At 38.1% G+C, this 19,909-nt stretch overlaps 1 protein-coding gene across 2 annotated transcripts; it reads left to right on the top strand.

Annotated features, from left to right (window-relative positions):
* Positions 1 to 81: 81 nt before the first annotated feature.
* LOC139442615 (lysophosphatidylserine lipase ABHD12-like) lies at positions 82 to 19,885 on the top strand. 2 transcript variants are annotated; one of them, XM_071223472.1, is made up of 12 exons: positions 82 to 215; positions 4,845 to 4,975; positions 7,625 to 7,730; positions 8,636 to 8,755; positions 10,043 to 10,119; positions 11,184 to 11,313; positions 11,964 to 12,001; positions 12,469 to 12,548; positions 14,021 to 14,103; positions 15,410 to 15,488; positions 16,783 to 16,910; positions 17,913 to 19,885. In XM_071223472.1, the coding sequence occupies exons 1-12, from the start codon at positions 118 to 120 to the stop codon at positions 17,947 to 17,949; spliced, it is 1,107 nt and encodes a 368-aa protein (XP_071079573.1). In that variant the 5' UTR covers positions 82 to 117; the 3' UTR covers positions 17,950 to 19,885. The 2 variants fall into 2 exon arrangements, with proteins under 2 accessions (XP_071079573.1, XP_071079574.1); XM_071223473.1 differs by lacking the exon at positions 82 to 215 and adding an exon at positions 374 to 434.
* Positions 19,886 to 19,909: the final 24 nt, after the last annotated feature.

Here is a 19,909-nt window from a genome sequence, read left to right as displayed (position 1 = left end):
ATGATTGGAAGAAAGGCCAGTGGCCTAGCCAATTACTATCTGCGTCATTGAGCCCCACGAGATTCTATTAATAGCCAGGAAGTGTTTTGGTTTGCAGTGTTGTTGACACCAGTCACGATGTTTCGAGTTAGCAAATCAATGCCAAAGTCGAATGACTCCATCAAAGACAAAATGGAAACTGCGAAGCTCGCAGGATATACTATTTTACCGAGCAGGTAAGATTTACATGCCAGTATTCTGTGCTGTTTCAGTTTATCAGCGATAACGTTGAGGCAAGAGTAGTCAGTGGACTTTGGACCTTTGTTCATCGTCCTCTAGCACCGGCTTTGCCTTGTAGATGCGTAGTTGAGTGTTGAAACCCGAGCATTCGGACGACTAGTCATCTGCTTGTCAATAACCATGGAAGAGGAAAGTGAAGCTTATTATCTATTCTGGTAATGGGATTTAGAACTTTGGGAAGTTTTACATGATTTTGCACCTTAGCCCTTTTAGGAAATAAACACTAGACAACATGTTATGTCCAGAATAGAGCTGGTAGGCCGAAGGTTAGCCCACAGCACGAAGCGTTATAGTTGTCACCATGGTGTCATTTGCACTGAAAATCGACGATATTCATCACGTTAGTTATTGTTAAGATATTATTTACGGAACATACCTCAAATGATATCAACAGAAGTAACGTGTTAAAACTGTCGACTGTTGGCCCTCGCCACTCTAGTTATCATGGTTAATATTGAGTGGTCGACAAGGAATAGTGATTTCACCCATACTTGTAACCCCTAGGGCTACAGTTGTTGTAAGCATAGTTTTCAGCCTTGGGTATCTCGGTAATTCATTAATCTAGTCCCTATTTATTGCAGTAGACATTTGGGTCAGTAGGAACATAAAGTGCTTACTCATGTGAGTTGTTATCAGGTTATGAATATCATCTTTGTGTTTAAAAATTAAATAAGTCTTGACTATATGACAAACTCATGATTTGCTGCTAGTATTTGTATGTTGTCAAAAAAATGTTATGTTTCCAAACAGTTTATATGGTCATTTGTTGAAGTGCATTCCCATCCTGGTTAACAATGAAATATATGATCACATTCATTACCACATTGATTACTCTCAATATTGAAGGTAATGGAAACAAACTGTGTACAATTCATGTCACTATTATCAGTGTATCACAATTTATATTCTTATTCAGTAGTTATCTAAAGTACACACTGCAGACTAATGAAACAATCAAGTCTTTGAAAGGCATTCTTATGATGAAACTATGACTATTCATGATTGATAACCAATGACAACAGGTGTGAATATTATACATCATGTTTATGGCTCAACAATCATGACTCATGATTTCATTATTACTAACCAGAAATGTTTATTCAGTGTTCTCAATATGCACTACAGTAACAGCATATACTATTGAAGCAGGCTGAAAGGGTCATGCTTGATCGGTTTTCCATCAAAATGTACCCAGTGCTATTGACTATAATCAATGTTAAGGAATCGAGGTAATCACCTTGTTAACAGGTTTATCATGTTAATGTCATGCATAGTCCTTACTAGATGCTTAAAATAGTGAGAAGATCCAGGTTAAAATAGGTCTTCAGAAAACCAATGCTTGTTGTAAAAGGTGACTATGTTTGTCGTAAGAGGCGACTACATTAGGGTGGTCAGGCTCACTGACTTGGTTGAGCATGTCATTATATCCTAATTGTGTGCATCAATACTTATCAATACTTCTATTATTTACAGACCATTGTAATATACATGATATAGCTGGGATATTGCAGAGATGTGTTAAACAACAGTCATAGTGTATACATTAGCTGGAGAAAGGATGTAAAATAATCATCCTGGTACAGAGGGATTTCTGCTGAGTCGGATAATTTGATACTTCCTCTTGACCGAACATCAGGGTCAGTGACCACTAGTCTATTGCAGAACATATTATGTAACAGACTTGTGTCATTTGTGGTAAGAACAGAAAATTCAGCCATAGTTTGTGTTTTTCTATTTCCTTGTTTGTCTTTATTAATTCAAGCATTATAGTACAGTGTATACATGGTATATGACGTATACAAGAAAAGGGCAATCTTTATAGTCAATGAATGTCTGATTTAATGACACTTGCATCGCTTTGCAAACTGATAACTCTATTATTTCATATGATAAATGCCCTTTGTGTCAAGGAGGCCCTCAGTGCAGCAATACAACATAATCACAGTATGCGGTATACATTTCAACATTTGGTGCCCGGCATATGGAAGGTTAATTGAAAAATGAAAATCACCCCCCCCCCCCCCCCCCCCCCCCCCCGAGCAACCATTACAAATGAGAGTTATCTCCCTTAGGCTCGTAACTTCAGTTCTTGCATCACTGTACTAGGTGAGGTACTAATTACTGAAATGTTACGCAGCATTATGGGTATATCTATGATGTAATGTTGTTACCTATGTCGGTGTTAAATTAGATGTGTGTGGTGTGGTGTTCCAGTATTTATGTATTAGGGGCTGACCCAGGATGTTCCACTTGGGCCGTTCATTAATACTTTTACTTTAACAACCAAATCAAAATGTGATCATTGTTGGAGATTTTATCCTCCATTGCGCGGCTACTTTGAAGCAAATGTAAATCACAATCTAAACCACTCCAAGGGATTTCGCAGATTAGTGAATTGCCCAATACGGGGGAATGAAATCATACAGCATAGGTTCAGCACAACTATCTTTACCCATGATATGTATGTCCAGTGTTAAGACCCTTATATAATGTGTACGTTTACCTGATTACTGTGTCTTGGTCTAATTATTACTTCATCGTGTGGTCAGAATGGAGCGAGTGAGTGAGTACAGCACTCCAAGCTTAGACTTTTCATGGGAGCCACTTGGCTCCTGGCAGCACTTTTTCATTTCAAACTTTAAGGAGCCACATTAAAATTTAACATGTTTAAATAACAACTTTGATATAGCCTTACGAACAATTTAACATATTAGAAATTAAATAAAAAGACAGGACATGGTTGAAAACATTCCATTTCTTTTAATGTGTCTTAAGAACAAACTTTGAAAACTTGCTAAAATAAAGACAAGTCACTGAACAGCCACACATGTAGATAGTCCATCACTGGACTTCGCTGAGCCAATTACCTGACACAATACTACTACTGCCTTTCACTTTATTCTAATGTTTGTTTTATGCATTCACTCACATTTCTGATTCATTTATTACTATTAGACACATTCATAGCAGAAGTAATCATGGTTGTCTCACATCCCAATACTGAATTCTCTGATTCTGCTATGTCCACCCATATCTTCATCTAATAAACTCCTTTTAGGACTGCAGGGAGTAATAGCCATAGTTATGTCATCCTGTCACCATTCTATGATGGACAGGTTGTCTTAGAGTTGGCTTTTGAAATATTTTGCAATGATTTGAACACGCCACCTTTGTGTAAGGAAACTGAGGAATGTGCACATGACCAGAAATATAAAGACTGTAGCATTACCATGGCGATGTACATTTTCATTGCCAAGCTAATTTTAGTAATGGGAGCCAACTGACAACCAAGCAATAAATACAGGTTGCAATTGCAGCCAAATTGGTCCCAACGTGGTTAGTTTGTTGTTTAACACCGCACTCAGCAATATTCCCGCTATATGACGGGGGTCTGTAAATAATTGACTCTGGACCAGACAATCCAGTGATAAATATCATGAGCATCGATCCACACAATTGGGATTGATGTCATGCATCAACCAAGTCAGCGAGCCTGACCACCCGATCCCGTCCCAACATGGAGGGCCTAGGTATGGTTTTACACTGCTTTTAGAAATATTCCAGCAATATCACAGCAGGTGACACCAGAAATGGGCTTCACACATTGTACCCATGTGGGGACATGAACCTGACCTTTCGGCATGACGAGCTAACGCTTTAACCGCTAGGCTTCCCCACAGCCCCGATCAGAATAGAAGAATAGTGAAACAATTTACTAGACCATATAGACTGGGGCTTCAGCCTGATGGTTTAATTCAAATAATGTGCTTATCACTTGCAAGGCACCCATTACTTATGAGAGTATTCATCAACAGATATTTGCAATTCATTCTAATTTACAGGTGTTACATAAAATCTCATTGAGTTTTATGTGGATTTTATATTGGAAGGTAGAATGGTGACTTTAGGGGTTCAATGCATGGTAAACACAACATGGTAAAAAACTTGAGGCTGCCAACGCCCTTTTGGTACATGGGATTCAGGGGTCTATTTGAAGGGTATTCAGGATTCGGCAGTGTGGTACCCTGGGTGTGGTATGCAGATTCAACATTTAAATAATGATATTGGTGCATGTAATACCGTATTTGACGTAATCATGGTAATAAGCGCCTACAGTGATATTTGCTAATATATTGGCTAGTGAACGATCCTAATTACCACCCCTTCCGATTGTTCAATGTACCCTTATTTATTTGTGTGTGATACAATGGGCAATTAAATTCTGGAAAATATATCTGTCGTGTATGATATGCACAGACTTTTCTTTTGTATCATTTCAGGCTGTCGGCATAAATCACAAAATTTAAGATCTTTCCACAGTTTTTTTTTTCAACAAAATTATAATACAGCCCCCTATTTTTAATTTTGGGAGCTCCCTGGGCGCTTATTATGTCAAATACGGTAATTCCCTTTACACAGATACACATATTATTGATTCAGTGGTAAGTAAATGAGACTTAGAGTGAAAACTTAGCTGGTATTCAGGATTCAGGGGAGGGGGGGGTGGCACCCTCATGCTTGTAACCAAAGCGATGAGCATGTCATTATTCCAGTCTATGTTGCAGGGAGTCAGCGAAGAAGGCAGTGTTGGTGGCAAAGACGGTGTGTTTGACAGTGTTTATCATCTACATTGCGGTGCCCATCTTTGTCAGAGCCAACTCCTGGATTTTGCCCAAAGTTGTTTTCTCTAACCTCGGTGAGTAAATAATATCTCACTCTTTGACCGACTTTGTGACACCAGATGTTGGCCATTGTCTGCTGTGCAACAGGTTGTCTGAGGTTTCATGTCAGATTTGATATATTCATCGTGATTGTAGTCAACATGGTCAGACAACAACTTTTCTCTCACCTGACTGAAAATCAGTTGTTCCAAAACTGTTATAAAAACTGCTCAAAGAATGCTGATCCAATTTTAAACATGGCTGCCATTTTTGTTCCTTCATTATTCAGGTGAGTGGTCGAGCCTTGTGCCTTGTTTTTATTTTACTGTTATTAAATGTTTGCTGACATTTAGGTAGGTCAAAGAGTTAGTGACCTTATCCACAATGCATTTGATTAAATATGATATCTTTTTTCTGATGTTTGCAGTTGTATCTTTTCATTTTCTGATACATCAAAGATAGAGGGGTCCAAGCTGTCATGGCTCTTGTCAGTCAAATACAGTCATCCCTCGCCATAACGCGGGTTTCGGAGTCCATAGATGACCCCCGTGTTATTAAACATCCACATTTTTTCCTTATATGGAATGTAGGTCGGAAATAATATATTTCTTATGCATATTGCATGCTTGAGTATAATTTAGTGTATTGTACCCAGTTTAAAAACTATGTTGTATCGCCTGAGGTTAACAAACAAGAGATAACAAACTTTGTCAATGAAAATTGCTATTAGACACTAAACATCAGTAGACATGATGATTAAACATTTCATTTGTATTTCCTGTCGACTACTACATGTATTAGGTATTGTTTTATATGCCAAGGTTAAGAATACCGTGTACAGATGTATCGAAACTTAGCTGGAAATGGCTATCAGCTGTGTACACATGTTTTGTCCCAATCTACCGTTGATTTAGTTTTAAAAAAAACAATAATATAACTTCAACGGCATTTTGCAATGAAAAATATTTTCTAATATGCGTTATCTGAATACAGCTTTCATTATATATGAATTTAAAATAGTAATAACCTAAGCGTAGTACTTCGATATAATGCAGATACATTTTAGGTATGGAACAGGTTGACGAGTCACCGTCAAGGCTACGTGGTATAGCTATTTTCATCACGAATACAAAATGTTGACATATTTTTTTATCAATCAAAGTATGTCAGTTATGATATGTGAATCCATTCTCTGACAACTAAGGTTTGTTTCAAAGCCTCAATAGCAGTAATCTGATCGTGACCTCTGTGAATATGTGAGTTAGAACTGTAACGGTACGCGGTAAAGCAGACCCCATGCAACCTGGTAAAGGGAAGTTGTAAGTGTTGAGCATACTGTTTCACAAATGAATTTGCCAATATTAACATTATTAACATAAACAATTTGTATTGAATGAAAATGTGACTAAACCTGATCACACAGTCCCGAGTCCAGATGTATAACAATGATCCTGTGTGCACGATTGTTATGCTCTATCCTATAACGTGGAGATGTGAAAATAATTAAATTTATGGGAACAGAGCTCGAGATAAGCTGCATATTTTCGTAAAATACACATAAAATAAACTGAAATATTAAGATAAATCAAATGTGCAATAAAAACTATAAGTATGCTATTGAAATATAACTAATGGTTATATTACAACTGTTAAGTAACACAATTGCATACATAACAACTGTTAGATAAAATGATTGTGTATCAGCTGATCACGAAATTCACTTACCGACAGTTACATTGGAAAAGCTTGTGCGACAAACATACTTGAATTCCGATTGATTCTAATTGAAAAGCACATTGTGTCCAATGGTTATGTGATTATGAAAATAGCGCCAGTAATTTCTTACAATGCTAGGTTTTCAAACAAAAAGGGCTTCCTGGAGAGGGAGCTGCAAGCAAATGCAGATAGTATGAGAGCATTCATTTAGATTGATATAAGTTACAGGGATTCTTACAGAACATTTTAAAAAACCAAAATACCAAGAAACAGGTGGGTAAAAAAATGAATACCCTCTAAAAATTGTGGATACCCGATCAAAATCAAACTTTTGTCCTTGGGTGAAATACCCAAATAACCAAAATCATATCTAGAACTCTGGGGAACCATTGATTATCGTGTGGCTTAACCGGGGTCGCGGTATCGCGAAGGGCGTTGTTGCGAGGGATGACTGTATGTGAACCCAATGTTTTTGCTTTAGCAATGGAAGAATAAGCTTTCGAATAAGTTAGTGTACAACTGGTGGTGAAAATGCATTTAATGTACAGGTTATTAGTCCCCTGAGTGAAATTGAGACATTGTCTTGGTGTCCTAGAGTAACATGAACTGCCACATTGATTTACATCTGGAGACAAATAAAGCTGTGTTTGAACAACTTGAAGCAAATTAGCAAGGACTGCCAGCTGCCTCATTCTCAGCTGCTTCTCATGTGTCTGCAGCATGTTGAGCACTGTAAGCAATTGTGATGGAGTTGAATAACATTGGTCATTAGATATACCATCTGGTAGATGTTTTCACATTGTAACATGTCACAGATTTGTAATTTAATATTCTTGACCACCAGGATATATCTATTAATGAATTATTTCATTGCTGTTATATTCTTGAGATTATTACCTGCACATGTAAGGAAAACAGCAGACAATGTTACAGCAATAAAGTTGTATAATGGAGATTCTTTGTTCCAGTTCGTTGGCCTCCATTTATCGATTTGTCTAAGCCGTCAGATTTTGGTCTGAATACAACCCGGAACTTCTACCTGCAAACAGACAATGGTGTTCATGTCGGAGTTTGGTAAGAAAAATGGGAGTTAAATCTGGTCTCTTTTTCTCTCAGAGAGAGAGAGAGAGATACAGAAGGATAAGGCTGGGATATTTTGGCGCAGATTACCATATCTTGTACTTCAGACAAATATAATAAGCCCCAGGTCCAGCTCCAGATACCCAAAATAGATCACCATAACCATTTTAATTTAAAGTTGTTTGCATACAAACATGCATGCCAATTTTTAAAACCACTAATATATATAACCATGATAACAACACCCTTCGTATTAACCCAATGTAGCCTTTTCAGTTTTCATACCCGTGTATCCTTACACATCTTTATATACTGTTCAAATACACCTAAAATCACCTATACACAACTCTACTGCAGTGAATATTGCACAAAAAAACACGTCCTGCCTATTGTAACTTAGACATATATCACTGTTGTGAGCTTATTCGCATCGTCGATATCTCCAGGGTGCGTATTTCGGTAAACCATTACCTACTCCTGGATCCGTGCCTGTTGTTCTCAAATAAGATATAGAAGATGGCTTATATGCTATGAAACACACTTTGCAGCGCACAAGCAGAATTAAGAGTTACTGGAAACAGCATTTCAAGCAGAGTTATTAATAAAGATGTCTACTCGGTTGTTTAAATTAGACTGGATCAAAGGGAGTGAAAATTTATTGCATACCCAAAGAAACCTATCAAATACTCAATGAATACGATAACGATAATTGCTACACAGCTTACAAAATGATCTGCAGCCCAGGGTGCCGTTGTACAAAACAACCTTAGCACTACTACGACTGTCGTAAGTCTATGTTAAGGTATGGGAGTTACGATCACCTTAGTGCTAAGATTGCTTTGTACAACGGCACCTTGTTAAATATGTCGCTGTGACAATGACTATTGTACATATTGTAGGCACACCCTGCCATCGAGCCTGGTGCAAGACGGGGGTCCCGCAGATCCTTATGAATACGAACAGTTGCTGAAGTCTGGGAAGAGGATTATTCTGTATCTCCATGGCAACAGTGGAACAAGGTAGGCAGTTTAAAGGCATGTAATATACAAGTGATTGTTCTGTGAGCCATGTTTGTGTCTATTGAACCATTTGATGACGGAGACAGAGATTTCAGTGTTTTATGTCACTGTACCTTGCTTCGATATTTTGAATTATTCTGGTGTGTATTGGCTGAAAAAAAGGAGTCGAGGCTATTGACATGGTTGATGCTGTAACTTATTTGCACCCCAAAAGGTCACCAAAACTTGAGATCACCAGTTCAGTTCATTACAGTTTGGATGGCTTGTGTCAAGGTTAATCCGGGGTTAATATTGTGTCAAGGTCACTGGTGATAATATCCACTTAACTCATAAAGAACAAGGAAATATGACATTGTTGAACCTCGGGGCGATTAAGTCAATTTGCCTGTTGATGCAGAAAGGATCTTGTTAATTATCATGCTTAGTCAGGGGATTTACCCAAATCCTCTGTTGGGATACTTGAGTATTCCATTAGGAGATAAACATACTGTGTTTTCAATGTAGAGCCAGGTTACATGGGTTGTCGATCAAAATTTACGGAAATCCTGACAACAGCCTTTAAACAAAATATGGCACTCTATATGCTCAAACAGTTTGTTTGCTTTATAATACCTCACTTGAACTTATGACATGAATTGTGATGCAGTTGATATGACGTCACAGTAGTATATAGAAAAGTGCCAAATAGCAAGCTTTTTTGCGTTCGCAAAACATGAAATACGTTCTCTTTGTAGCTTTCTATCATGTTTTCTGATTAAAATATATTGCCCCACATCCTCGAATATTGTCGCAAGTCCAACTTTTGTAGCCTATAATTGTACATGTAAGTATTTAAATATGCCTACCGACAATGACTGTAAAAGAAGTACTATCTTAAAAATATTAGCTTCCGTGGTGATATGGACATCAAATTGGCTCTTTCAGTCAGAGGAAGTTTATTGTCATATGATACGTCTGATTGTCCAATGAAAATTGAGTTTCTTCCATATTCATGGTAGAATATATTTTATCAGGGTGTACAACACTTGAAGGACATTATAGATAATTTTGAAAATGATAAGAAAATATAAGGAGAGTTTGTTGTACTGGTACCTGAAATGTTTGCCACCCTGTTATGAGAAAGTATATTGGATCACTTGGTCACTTAGCACACTTTGGTGGTAGATGGTGCAAGAAAATGGACAAAGAATTGGCAGGATCAACTAGAAATGTTGATTGTAAACTATTTTCAATATGCCTATAAGCAAAATTCCATCTGGAGGTCAAATGCATCTGTTTTGTTTCCAGAGGGGGATATCACAGAGTACAGCTGTACAAACTACTGGCCGGCTTGGACTTCCATATTATCACTTTTGACTACAGAGGTCAGTAGTCATGGAAACACAATTCAGTTTGTCTTGTTATGCAATTCTAAGGAAATAACGCAATAAATAGCTTTGAAAATGAACTATGTAACATTACTATCAACCTCCTCCAAATGAAAAGTACTGTTTATCATGTTTACTAAAGTACCATACTAATTCCCTTGCGTGGAAGGTATAGAAAGCATGCACATGTACAGTCACGTTAATCTGACATGGTTGATAGCATTTGATTATGTCGGATAAACGAAATTAAGAATTATCAACGTTCGTGATGGAAAATCAGACAACTACACAATAAGATAACATCTCGCATCAAAACACGGGCTGTGTACTCGCAGGCAGATGATCACTGTGTTGAATTAACAAGAGTGATTTCGGTAATTCGTTGCAAATAAGGTGTGTCGGAGTAGGAGTACGAGACTGTCGGATTAACGGGTCTAAATAGCACTGATTTAGTCAGTTCCCATCATTAGTGTTGCATAAAGCCGATTGTCGGATTAACGAGTGTCGAATTAACGAGACTTGACTGAAGTGATATTTTAGTGTTATGGGTATGTCAAAGCTCCACATCAGCTGCGTGTTTGAGTAACACTTGCACTATAAACCACCACAACTCAATTGAATTTGAGTTACTTACGTACAGATACTCATGAACTAAGAACAATAGTATAATGACAGTCTGAGTAATGACATTTATTCAGCTCTTGTGCCTGTTGTCTTTCATATCTTTATCTGCTGATTGAAGGCAGGCATCACGTACACATGAACTACAGGTAGACCGCAGTGAATAATTAAAAAAATGCTACATAACCTGCATCACTTCGGACTTTCCTCCAACATTAAGCTGACACGCCACGATATAACTGGAATACTGTTAAAAGCAGCGTTAAACCCAACTCTCTCACTCAGTTATATTAGAAATGGTGGTTTTTCAATTGTGAATGAAGGTGGAAAAAAAACAAGCAAAAAAAATATTCCTGGTAGTTCATTCTTAAGACTCAATTTAGGCAAAAGTGGTTTGAGGCTGTAGTATTTTGGGCTATACATCCGCCATGTTGATGCAGGTTTCGGAGACTCCACCGGCACCCCTACTGAGGACGGGGTCGTCCATGACTCCCACTTCATGTACCGGTGGATCAAGGAAAGGAATAATGGGCAGCCCATCTTTCTCTGGGGTCACTCACTCGGCACAGCGTAAGTTTTCTTTCTCTGGGGCGACTCACTCGACACAGCATAAGTCTTCTTTCTCTGGGGTCACTCACTCGGCACAGCTTAAGTCTTCTTTCTTTGGGGTCACTCACTCGGCACAGCGTAAGTCTTCTTTCTCTGGGGTCACTCACTCGGCACGGCATAAGTCTTCTTTCTCTGGGGTCACTCACTCGGCACAGCGTAAGTCTTCTTTCTCTGGGGTCACTCACTCGGCACAGCGTAAGTCTTTTTTCTCTGGGGTCACTCACTCGGCACAGCGTAAGTCTTTTCTCTTTGGTCACTCACTCGGCACGGCGTAAGTCTTCTTTCTCTGGGGTCACTCACTCGCGCAGACATGATACGTCCATGCATCTTCAATCTAGATCTATCATGATCATTTTAAACATATTTTTTATTGATTTTGCCATATTTAGGGTAATTGTAAAACAATTCAATTGATCTGCCTTCAGCATTTGTTAGTCAAACATGACGATCTGGGTATGATGACTACTTATGTAAGTGTAAGCTTTACATGTAGACAGGATTAAGTAATGTATGTAAGCTGATGAACAACAACCTAATGTGTTTTTGTTAAATTATTTTGTAATTATGTCACAAAATGTCGATATGTTATGATTGTTTCTTGTTTGTTTCAGAATAACTACAAAATTAGCAAAGAAGCTCTGTGAACTGGGTAAGTTTGAAACAGTTTAAATATGTCCTTACACCAGTATACAAAAGTCATTGATATGCATGTTTGAGCATAAAGCCATCTTGCATCTTCCGAAACATATTAAACATAGATCTTTTGACAACCTGTACTCTACTCTGTAGCTGTTTTCTGTAATTTAAAAAATCTGTGGTTTATAGGCATGATTTTGCTTCAGTGTCAAGATGTTAATTAGGAGTACTCTGTAGATGTTCTTTGTTAAAGCAAATGCTAGTCAAGCCAAAGCCCAGATCCGAATATTGGTACAACGTGATGTTGCTAGAATATCGCAAGAAGCAGCAAAAAATGACACTCACCACAAAGTTAAACCAAGATGCTGAATGAAAGAAGTTGTTACCTCTTCTGCAGTCACAAACAGACTGACAAACTAGCTTCACAAGACAGCTGTCTTAATGTTCTGATTGTGTAATAAAGGAACGTGTGTGTTACAGATGACCATCCACCAGGCATAATCCTGGAGGCCCCCTTTAACAACATCCGAGAAGCTGCCGCTAACCACCCTTTTGCCATTGTGAGTATCCAGGCTGGAACTGTGTGTATGAAGTTAGACAAATCCATCAATATGTGAGATCTATATGTGAGATCAGTTTGCGAGATCTGTATGTGAGATCTATATGTGAGATCAGTTTGTGAGATCTGTATGTGAGATCTATATGTGAGATCTGTATGTAAGATCAGTTTGCGAGATCTATATGTGAGATCAGTTTGTGAGATTTGTAGGCGAGACCTGTGAGCAAGATAGGTGTGTCAGATGTGGATTGTGTAGAGTAATTATTACCATATTTTTTAAGCAGTGTTGGTTTTAAAAAGATGTGGAACATGAATGTCAATAAAGAAGATATTCGTGTATCATGTCACAGTGGTATTCTGGGATAGATTGGTAACCAGTAAACTATGCTTGTCGTAAGAGTTGACAAATATGAATTTGTTGGTTGATTGCATGTCATCATACCCCGATAGGGGTGGTCGGGTAGCCTAGTGGTTACAGCGTTCGCTCGTCACGCCGAAGACCCGGGTTCGATTCCCAACATGGGTACAATGTGTGAAGCCCATTTCTGGTGTCCCCCGTAGTGATATTGCTGGAATATTGCTAAAAGCAGCGTAAAACCATACTCACTCATACCCCGATATATTATTACATCACTTACAGTCTGCCATGAAATAGCTAGAAATTTGCTGTCTGTGGAAACAACAACAAAGGAACAAAAAACAAGACTCTTTTGTAACACACAAATCTTGATATGATATTGGAACAATAGTGTCAAGGGGAAGTTTTCTTGTGGTGGGTTGAATATGGATCTGATATGGGGCAGTGTGAAGCCTATGTTTTAGCATTGGCATGGTATTTGTTAGACCCATGTTATCCTTAGCACATTGGATACAATCTACAATCCCTGCTACGATATGACTGGTATTGTGCTTATAGTGTCATTACACCTCACTCACTCGTTGACAACTGCCTATATGACACCTGACGGGAAGATTTAACTGCTGGCCCGTTGGCCCGTGGATGGTTGAATTTAAGAAAGGATTGCTTAAACGTAAAGTAGATAGCCCGTCTGGCAAGTCAAACTTTCACCCAATCTCTGTGTATGTTTTTTTTTTTTAAATTGGACACTGCTTGTATTTTGAGAAAATATTTTGGGTGATGAGGTCGTGTGAATGGTTAACTCAAAGATCACCCTGGTAGAATGACACAACCATCGGCCATACTCATAAAGTAGCCATAAAATGAGTCATATGCAAGCCAACATATAATCTCAGAGTGCAGGAAAAGACGTTATAGGGGTGAGGATCACATTGGGTAACTCAGTCATGACCTCCAACATTCAGTTTGGGGTCAGTTAGTTTGGAGAAGGGCCAGTAACTTTTGAAAGGAGCAAGCCCTGCTGGCTACATACTACTAATTTGTTGTTAAATCTATCCCTACCTGTTTTCTTGCGTGTCTTGGTTTGACTGACAATGACTTGTTCAACTTTTCAGCCCTACCGCCTTCTGCCATGGTTCACCTGGGTCTTCGTTGATGGCATCAAGGAACATGGTATCCACTTCAGCACTGATGAAAAGTAATGTTCTTATTGATATAAATGTCAGACACACCTTTGTTTTACTTATCAGTACCATGAAAATTCGGGTGCATCATTAGATGCATCTTTGGGTATCAGGTGGTCAAAATAGATGTATGATGTGGTCAACACTTGATAGGTGACCACTATGTTCTACCGTCTCTCATGTGTGATCTGACTGTTGTCATGGCAGCATGGGTTGACATCCATACCATCAACCACTGGTTTATCTGTGCCAGGTGGTACACTAGTAGTAATATTAACTTCTGTGGTATAATAGATTTTCTTCGCAGTAAGTGACCAGTGCTGATCAGTATCTAACATTTCCTGTAGTAGGCATTTAAAGCTTCCTTTGTATAATGATGAAATTATCACAATAAATTAACAGTAACCATGGTAACATGGTTTATGTTCTTTAAAAAGTATTCACATGAAATATGCAGCATCCAGTTCATTGCCACATTAATGTTTACAATTGTTACAATTACCTTAGTTTAGATGGTCAATGAAAAGGCAGAAATTCCTTTGTATACATTTAATGTATCATCCAAGTTCATACTTAGCATTAAATTGATTCATTATAGGTTTTCATATGTACAATTTCATTAATATCTGATCTTAGTTCTCACTACCTCTAAACAAAAACCTGAGGAAAGCTCAAATACAAGTCATGTTAGAACAACCTTTCGCAAGCTTTGACTGACCAGTGCAATAAGTCAATATTAGCCAGTCAGAGAGCAGCTTTCTCCAGCTTTATGGCGCTATTTGTGAACTGGCAACGTCCATTCCGGACTACACTTTAAAAAAATCAATTGAAAGTTTGAAAACTAAATAAATGAAAATTCTGTAATGTCTAATAGATGGCAGAGATTGTATGGCAGTACTTGCCGTTGCCACTGGCTATTGAAAGTCTCTTCTGTTATGATTTTCTTACCATTGACGCGAGAGATAGACAATGAAGTGTCGTACAGCCCGTAAATGTCGTTCCTAATACCTTGTGTGAACCTTTTCGAGGTTTCATGATTAAAAAACACATTCCGACTATCACTTTCCTGATCTGGTAAGCAACACTATGATTGGTCAGATGAAAGGTCGTTCTGACATGACCTGTAATGGAATGTCCTCAGATCTTTTTTTACCAGTAGCAATAACTTATTTTAATGAGATTGACATAGGTAATTTATTTTGTTTTATTTCTAATCGACATATCATGATATTTTTGAGTTGATATATCAATACTACAATTTCCACTCAATGACACCTCTCATAAAGTGCTTGTCTTGAAAGTTGAGTTTTTTGTCCTCAGTATTCGGAGTGTGAGTCCCCCCATTCTGATCCTCCATGCAGAGGATGATGCTGTGGTGCCATTCCATCTTGGAGAGAAGGTGAGATGCCCTCTGTTATTCCGTCATGATGGTACCTGGCTCTAGATCAGAATATCTACTTCACTCTCGTCAGAGAGAAAGAAACTGATACTGTTTGTTCAATCACAGTCAAGTAGCATTAAGTTAGCCAAGTTAAAGTTTCAAAACCTGTTTATGTTGTACCTGTGTGTAATTAGATATACCTTAATTGCTGATTATTTATTATTTGATATATTGACAAGGATGTTCTTCCACCTGTAACGATTCTGTTCGTAGGTAGGCGTGTAATGATTCATCAGATGTTGGTTGCATACTCTGTTACTATGGTTACATAGTATGAGGATTGCATCAGTTGGTCATGTATCGATACAAGATGATACAGGTATCGAAAAGGGTGACATGTTAATTGACATGGACGTAAATGATAAAATTCTATTTTCTGAGTATATGTACAAGAGGTCTCAAGCCACTGTTTCACCAAGTGACTAAAATCTACGAAATAGTTTTAGTTGTTCTTCTATTAATTTCCTTTGATGATGGCAATGTTTCCTTCATATATCAAGTGTTGTGTTTTCATTTACCGGTATGTTGAATTGTTTTACAACCTTACAATTTAGATACACATCGTATTGCAACAAAGTGGATCTTTAAAAATCTATTTGAAGAACAGTGTTTATCAAAGGATTGGGTTGTCCAAATAGCTGTTAAATACTGGTTGGTTGGTTGGTTGGTTGGTTGGTTGGTTTGTTGTTTAATGCCGCAATCAGCAATATTCCAGCTAAATGACGGCGGTCTGTAAAATCGAGTCTGGACCAGACAATCCAGTGATTAATATCATGAGCATCGATCCACGCAATTGGGATCGATGACATGCATCAACCAAGTCAGCGAGCCTGACCAGCTGATCCCGTTAATCGCCTTTTACGACAAGCATAGTCGCCTTTTACGGCAAGCATGGGTTGCTGAAGACCTATTCTACCGCGGAATCTTCACGGGTCATGTTAAATACTGAGTGATGGTTGGATGAGTCAAGGACTCCTGGCGGACTGGTTGAATCTGTATCATTGTGCCATTCCCTCTTACTCCACTGGTTTGTCTGGTCCAGGGTCCCGTTTCACAAAGCGATTTTAGCACTAAGACATTTGCAACTCCCATAGTTCAACATAGACTTATAACAATCATAGCACTAAGATCATTTTATTAATCAGGGCTTTTGTTATATAGCTGTCTCCTGTTTGAACTTGTTCACTCCGTTTATAAAAAATTATATTTGTATGAATACAGTAATTACACTGGCCCTTATTTTGTCCTACAGCTGTACGAACACGCCAAACAGTCCAAGCCGGATCACCATGCTGTGGTGGAGTTCAAGCGCTTTCCTGGTCACCATGGTTTCGGGCATAAACACATATTCAAATCGCCAGAACTGCCTGAGATTATCAGGTGAGAGATGGCTCTCTGATTTCATTTTATTGCATTTTCTTTACAATGTCAATAGCCAGATCATCCTCTTCATCTGTCCACATAATTTAAGACTTTTTTCAGGGTTTTTTTATTGAAAAATTTCAACTGAGATTTTGGTCATATTTATGCATTGACATGACAATGATTTTATAAATAGAAATATATTTACTGTCAGCACAGTCACATTCAACATTTACAAGTTGTGAATGAGTGAGTGAGTATGATTTTATACCTCTTTTGGCAATATTCCAGCAATGTCACGGTAGGGGACACCAGAATTTGGCTTCACACATTGTTCCCAGGTGTGGAATCAAACCCTTTGCCTTCGACGTGACAAGCAAATGCTTTAAACACTAGGCTACCCCACCACCCCTCAAATTAATATCTTCCAGAATCTATATGAATCAAATTGAACTTCAAGGACATCTCCTGCTTTTTAAAACAATCACCATAATATTGAGGCACATGCAAAAGCAAGCTTAACACGCTTAATGTAACGAAATTAGTTGTATAAAGGTTGAATTGCTATTGTCTTTCATGTGAATTTAATACTGAAAAATGCCCCTGTTAATCCTTTTTTTGTTTTTGTTGTTTAATGCTGCACTCAGCAATATTCCAGCTATATGACGGCAGTCTGTAAGTAATCGAGTCTGGACCAGACAATCCAGTGATTGACATCATGAACATCAATCTATGCAAATGGGATACGATGACATGCATCAACCAAGTCAGCGAGCCTGACCACCCGATCCCATTAGTTGCCTCTTCCGACAAGCATAGTCACCTTTTACGGCAAGCATGGGTTGTTGAAGGCCTATTCTACCCCAGATCTTCATGGGTCCTCCTGTTAAGTAGTTCAGCAAGTCTTTAGACTTTACAATAGGGATAAGGTGGTGATGTTGTGACTTATCTGATTTGTGTTTACTTTGCCAATTAAGAAAATATCAATCAAGCTACCATATTAACTTTTTTTCTTTTCAGGTCTTTTGTTCACAAGGCACTGGAGAGGAAGAAATAATCAAGATATTGCTGAACTTTCACAGCGGAACTCAGGGAATCACGTGATTAGCATTCCAAACTGTGGAATATATGGAAAATGTACTGCTGTTAATATTGTGATACACAACAAACTTCATTGTATTCCTGATCTTTTAGTCTTATATTAGGAGAGAGTATCCGTACACATGTTCAACGGTTTGTCATTTCTGATATTGAAAGTTCTTCTGCTTTCGTTTCTCAGATGGCCCTAGTGGTCTGCAACACACTGTACAGAGTTGCATCCCTTTGCCATGCCAGTTTTTGCTCTAATGATGATCCTTAGTCTGTTAGGACTGTCTTTCTCTGGGGGGCCCAGTCGTCTAAGGTGCCGCAATTTGCTGTGCAGACTTGCGTCCCTTGGGCAAGCCAGAAACCTATGATTGTGGGTTTGAATCCAGGTTCGCCTTGATTATGTTTCTAGGTTTGTCAGCACCATACCTGTTGTTGTGGTTTTCACCAAAGTGGTAAACGTCTGAGACCTGCATCACTTCGGGCTTTCTTCCCACATTAAGGTGACATGCTGTGATATAACTGGAATACTGTTAAAAGCGGCGTTAAACACAACTCACTCACTCACCATCTTTCGTTGTAGGTATATGGCTATGACAAGTATCGCTTTGGGCATTTCCCCCAAACTGTTGCTGGAACTCTGTGATAGTGGTACAACTGATATACTGTTAAACCCATCTCACAAACTCACTGTCCTACCTGCTTGTGTGTTCTGGAAACTGGTATTCCTTCAATTAAAGACTGCATGTTTATTTTGTTTGTATAGCCACATACAAGCCTAAAATAGTCACATGTGTAGACAACAACAAACAAGTATTCAATAACTGAATGAATGAATGAATGAATGAATAATTTGAATAGAAAAATATGAATAATTATGTCAAATGTTTCATTCAAAGCAATGATTTTTTCAGTTGATCTCAAGAGTTTTTAAGACTGAAATAAGTCTTGATGATAAATGTATACTTTTGTTTTATAAAACTTGTAATTAGGGTTTTTAATTGATGAATTGTTTGTTTGTTTATATTGTTAATCTTTTGTCACAAGAAGGTAGCATGGTATTTTTAGACTTAAAAATATTTGTTTAGTGTTATGTAGAAAATTGTATTTTAGCACTTATTTATGTTGTGCTTTGTTTGTGCTTTCCACCTACCTTCTGCAAGAATTTACCGGATACCAATTATTTTTATGGCCTTCTCAGCTTTTTTCGTGGTGTGTTGCTTTGATTGACTTTATGCATTTGAGGGATTTATTGATGTGTAAGTTATTAACTTAGCTAAACATTCATACACAGAAGTACATTATATTTGTTATCACATCTTGTCACTGGAGTATTTATTAAGCATTAGAAATAAACAGGAAAGCTTCAAGTACCTGATCGGCCCATTGTCCAAAACATAATCTTGCTCTAATTAACATTAACATGGTCATATTAACATAAACTCGCCCTTATTATGTCTTTTTGTACGCTAAACATTTGCCCATAAACTTCCCAGTAGTGCTGACAGGTTTCTACAATGTAATAGGCCTCTTATACTTTGACCTTGGACGTGGGAGTTGTGTGTTGATTTTTGTGGTTGATTTCATATTATTGTGCCAGATTTACACTACACATATGTATTGGTGTTGAACGTGAAGGTGTTGTGTTGGAAACGTTATTTATCAGGATTATAGTTAGGCATGCTTATATTAACATGGAACTGTGTACATAATATTGGTCACTCCAGACAAATGTAGATGAAGGCCTAAGCGAAACATTGTGTTTCGTCATAATAAAGAAGTTGACATCCATAAATTCTGTTCCTTATCCGTAGACGTGGCCATTGGTATGTTATTCTGAGACTAGTGAACATCAAGAGGGTCGGTCTAGATACATAAATCACAACTCGGGATGACGGGAGGACTAGCTGCATACAACTTGTGGTGTCTTT

Source organism: Haliotis cracherodii, unplaced genomic scaffold, assembly GCF_022045235.1.
Source record: "Haliotis cracherodii isolate W230 unplaced genomic scaffold, xgHalCrac1.p SCAF_5, whole genome shotgun sequence".
NCBI lineage: Eukaryota > Metazoa > Mollusca > Gastropoda > Lepetellida > Haliotidae > Haliotis > Haliotis cracherodii.
This window is presented reverse-complemented; position numbering and strand designations above follow the sequence as displayed.

Excerpts from the sequence above, each read along its gene's own strand:
- LOC139442615 (XM_071223472.1), top strand. The coding sequence starts at position 118 with ATGTTTCGAGTTAGCAAATCAATGCCAAAGTCGAATGACTCCATCAAA. Across the intron at positions 11,314-11,963 it reads GGTCACTCACTCGGCACAGC|AATAACTACAAAATTAGCAA; the intron begins GTAAGTTTTCTT and ends TGTTTGTTTCAG. Across the intron at positions 15,489-16,782 it reads CATTCCATCTTGGAGAGAAG|CTGTACGAACACGCCAAACA; the intron begins GTGAGATGCCCT and ends TTTGTCCTACAG.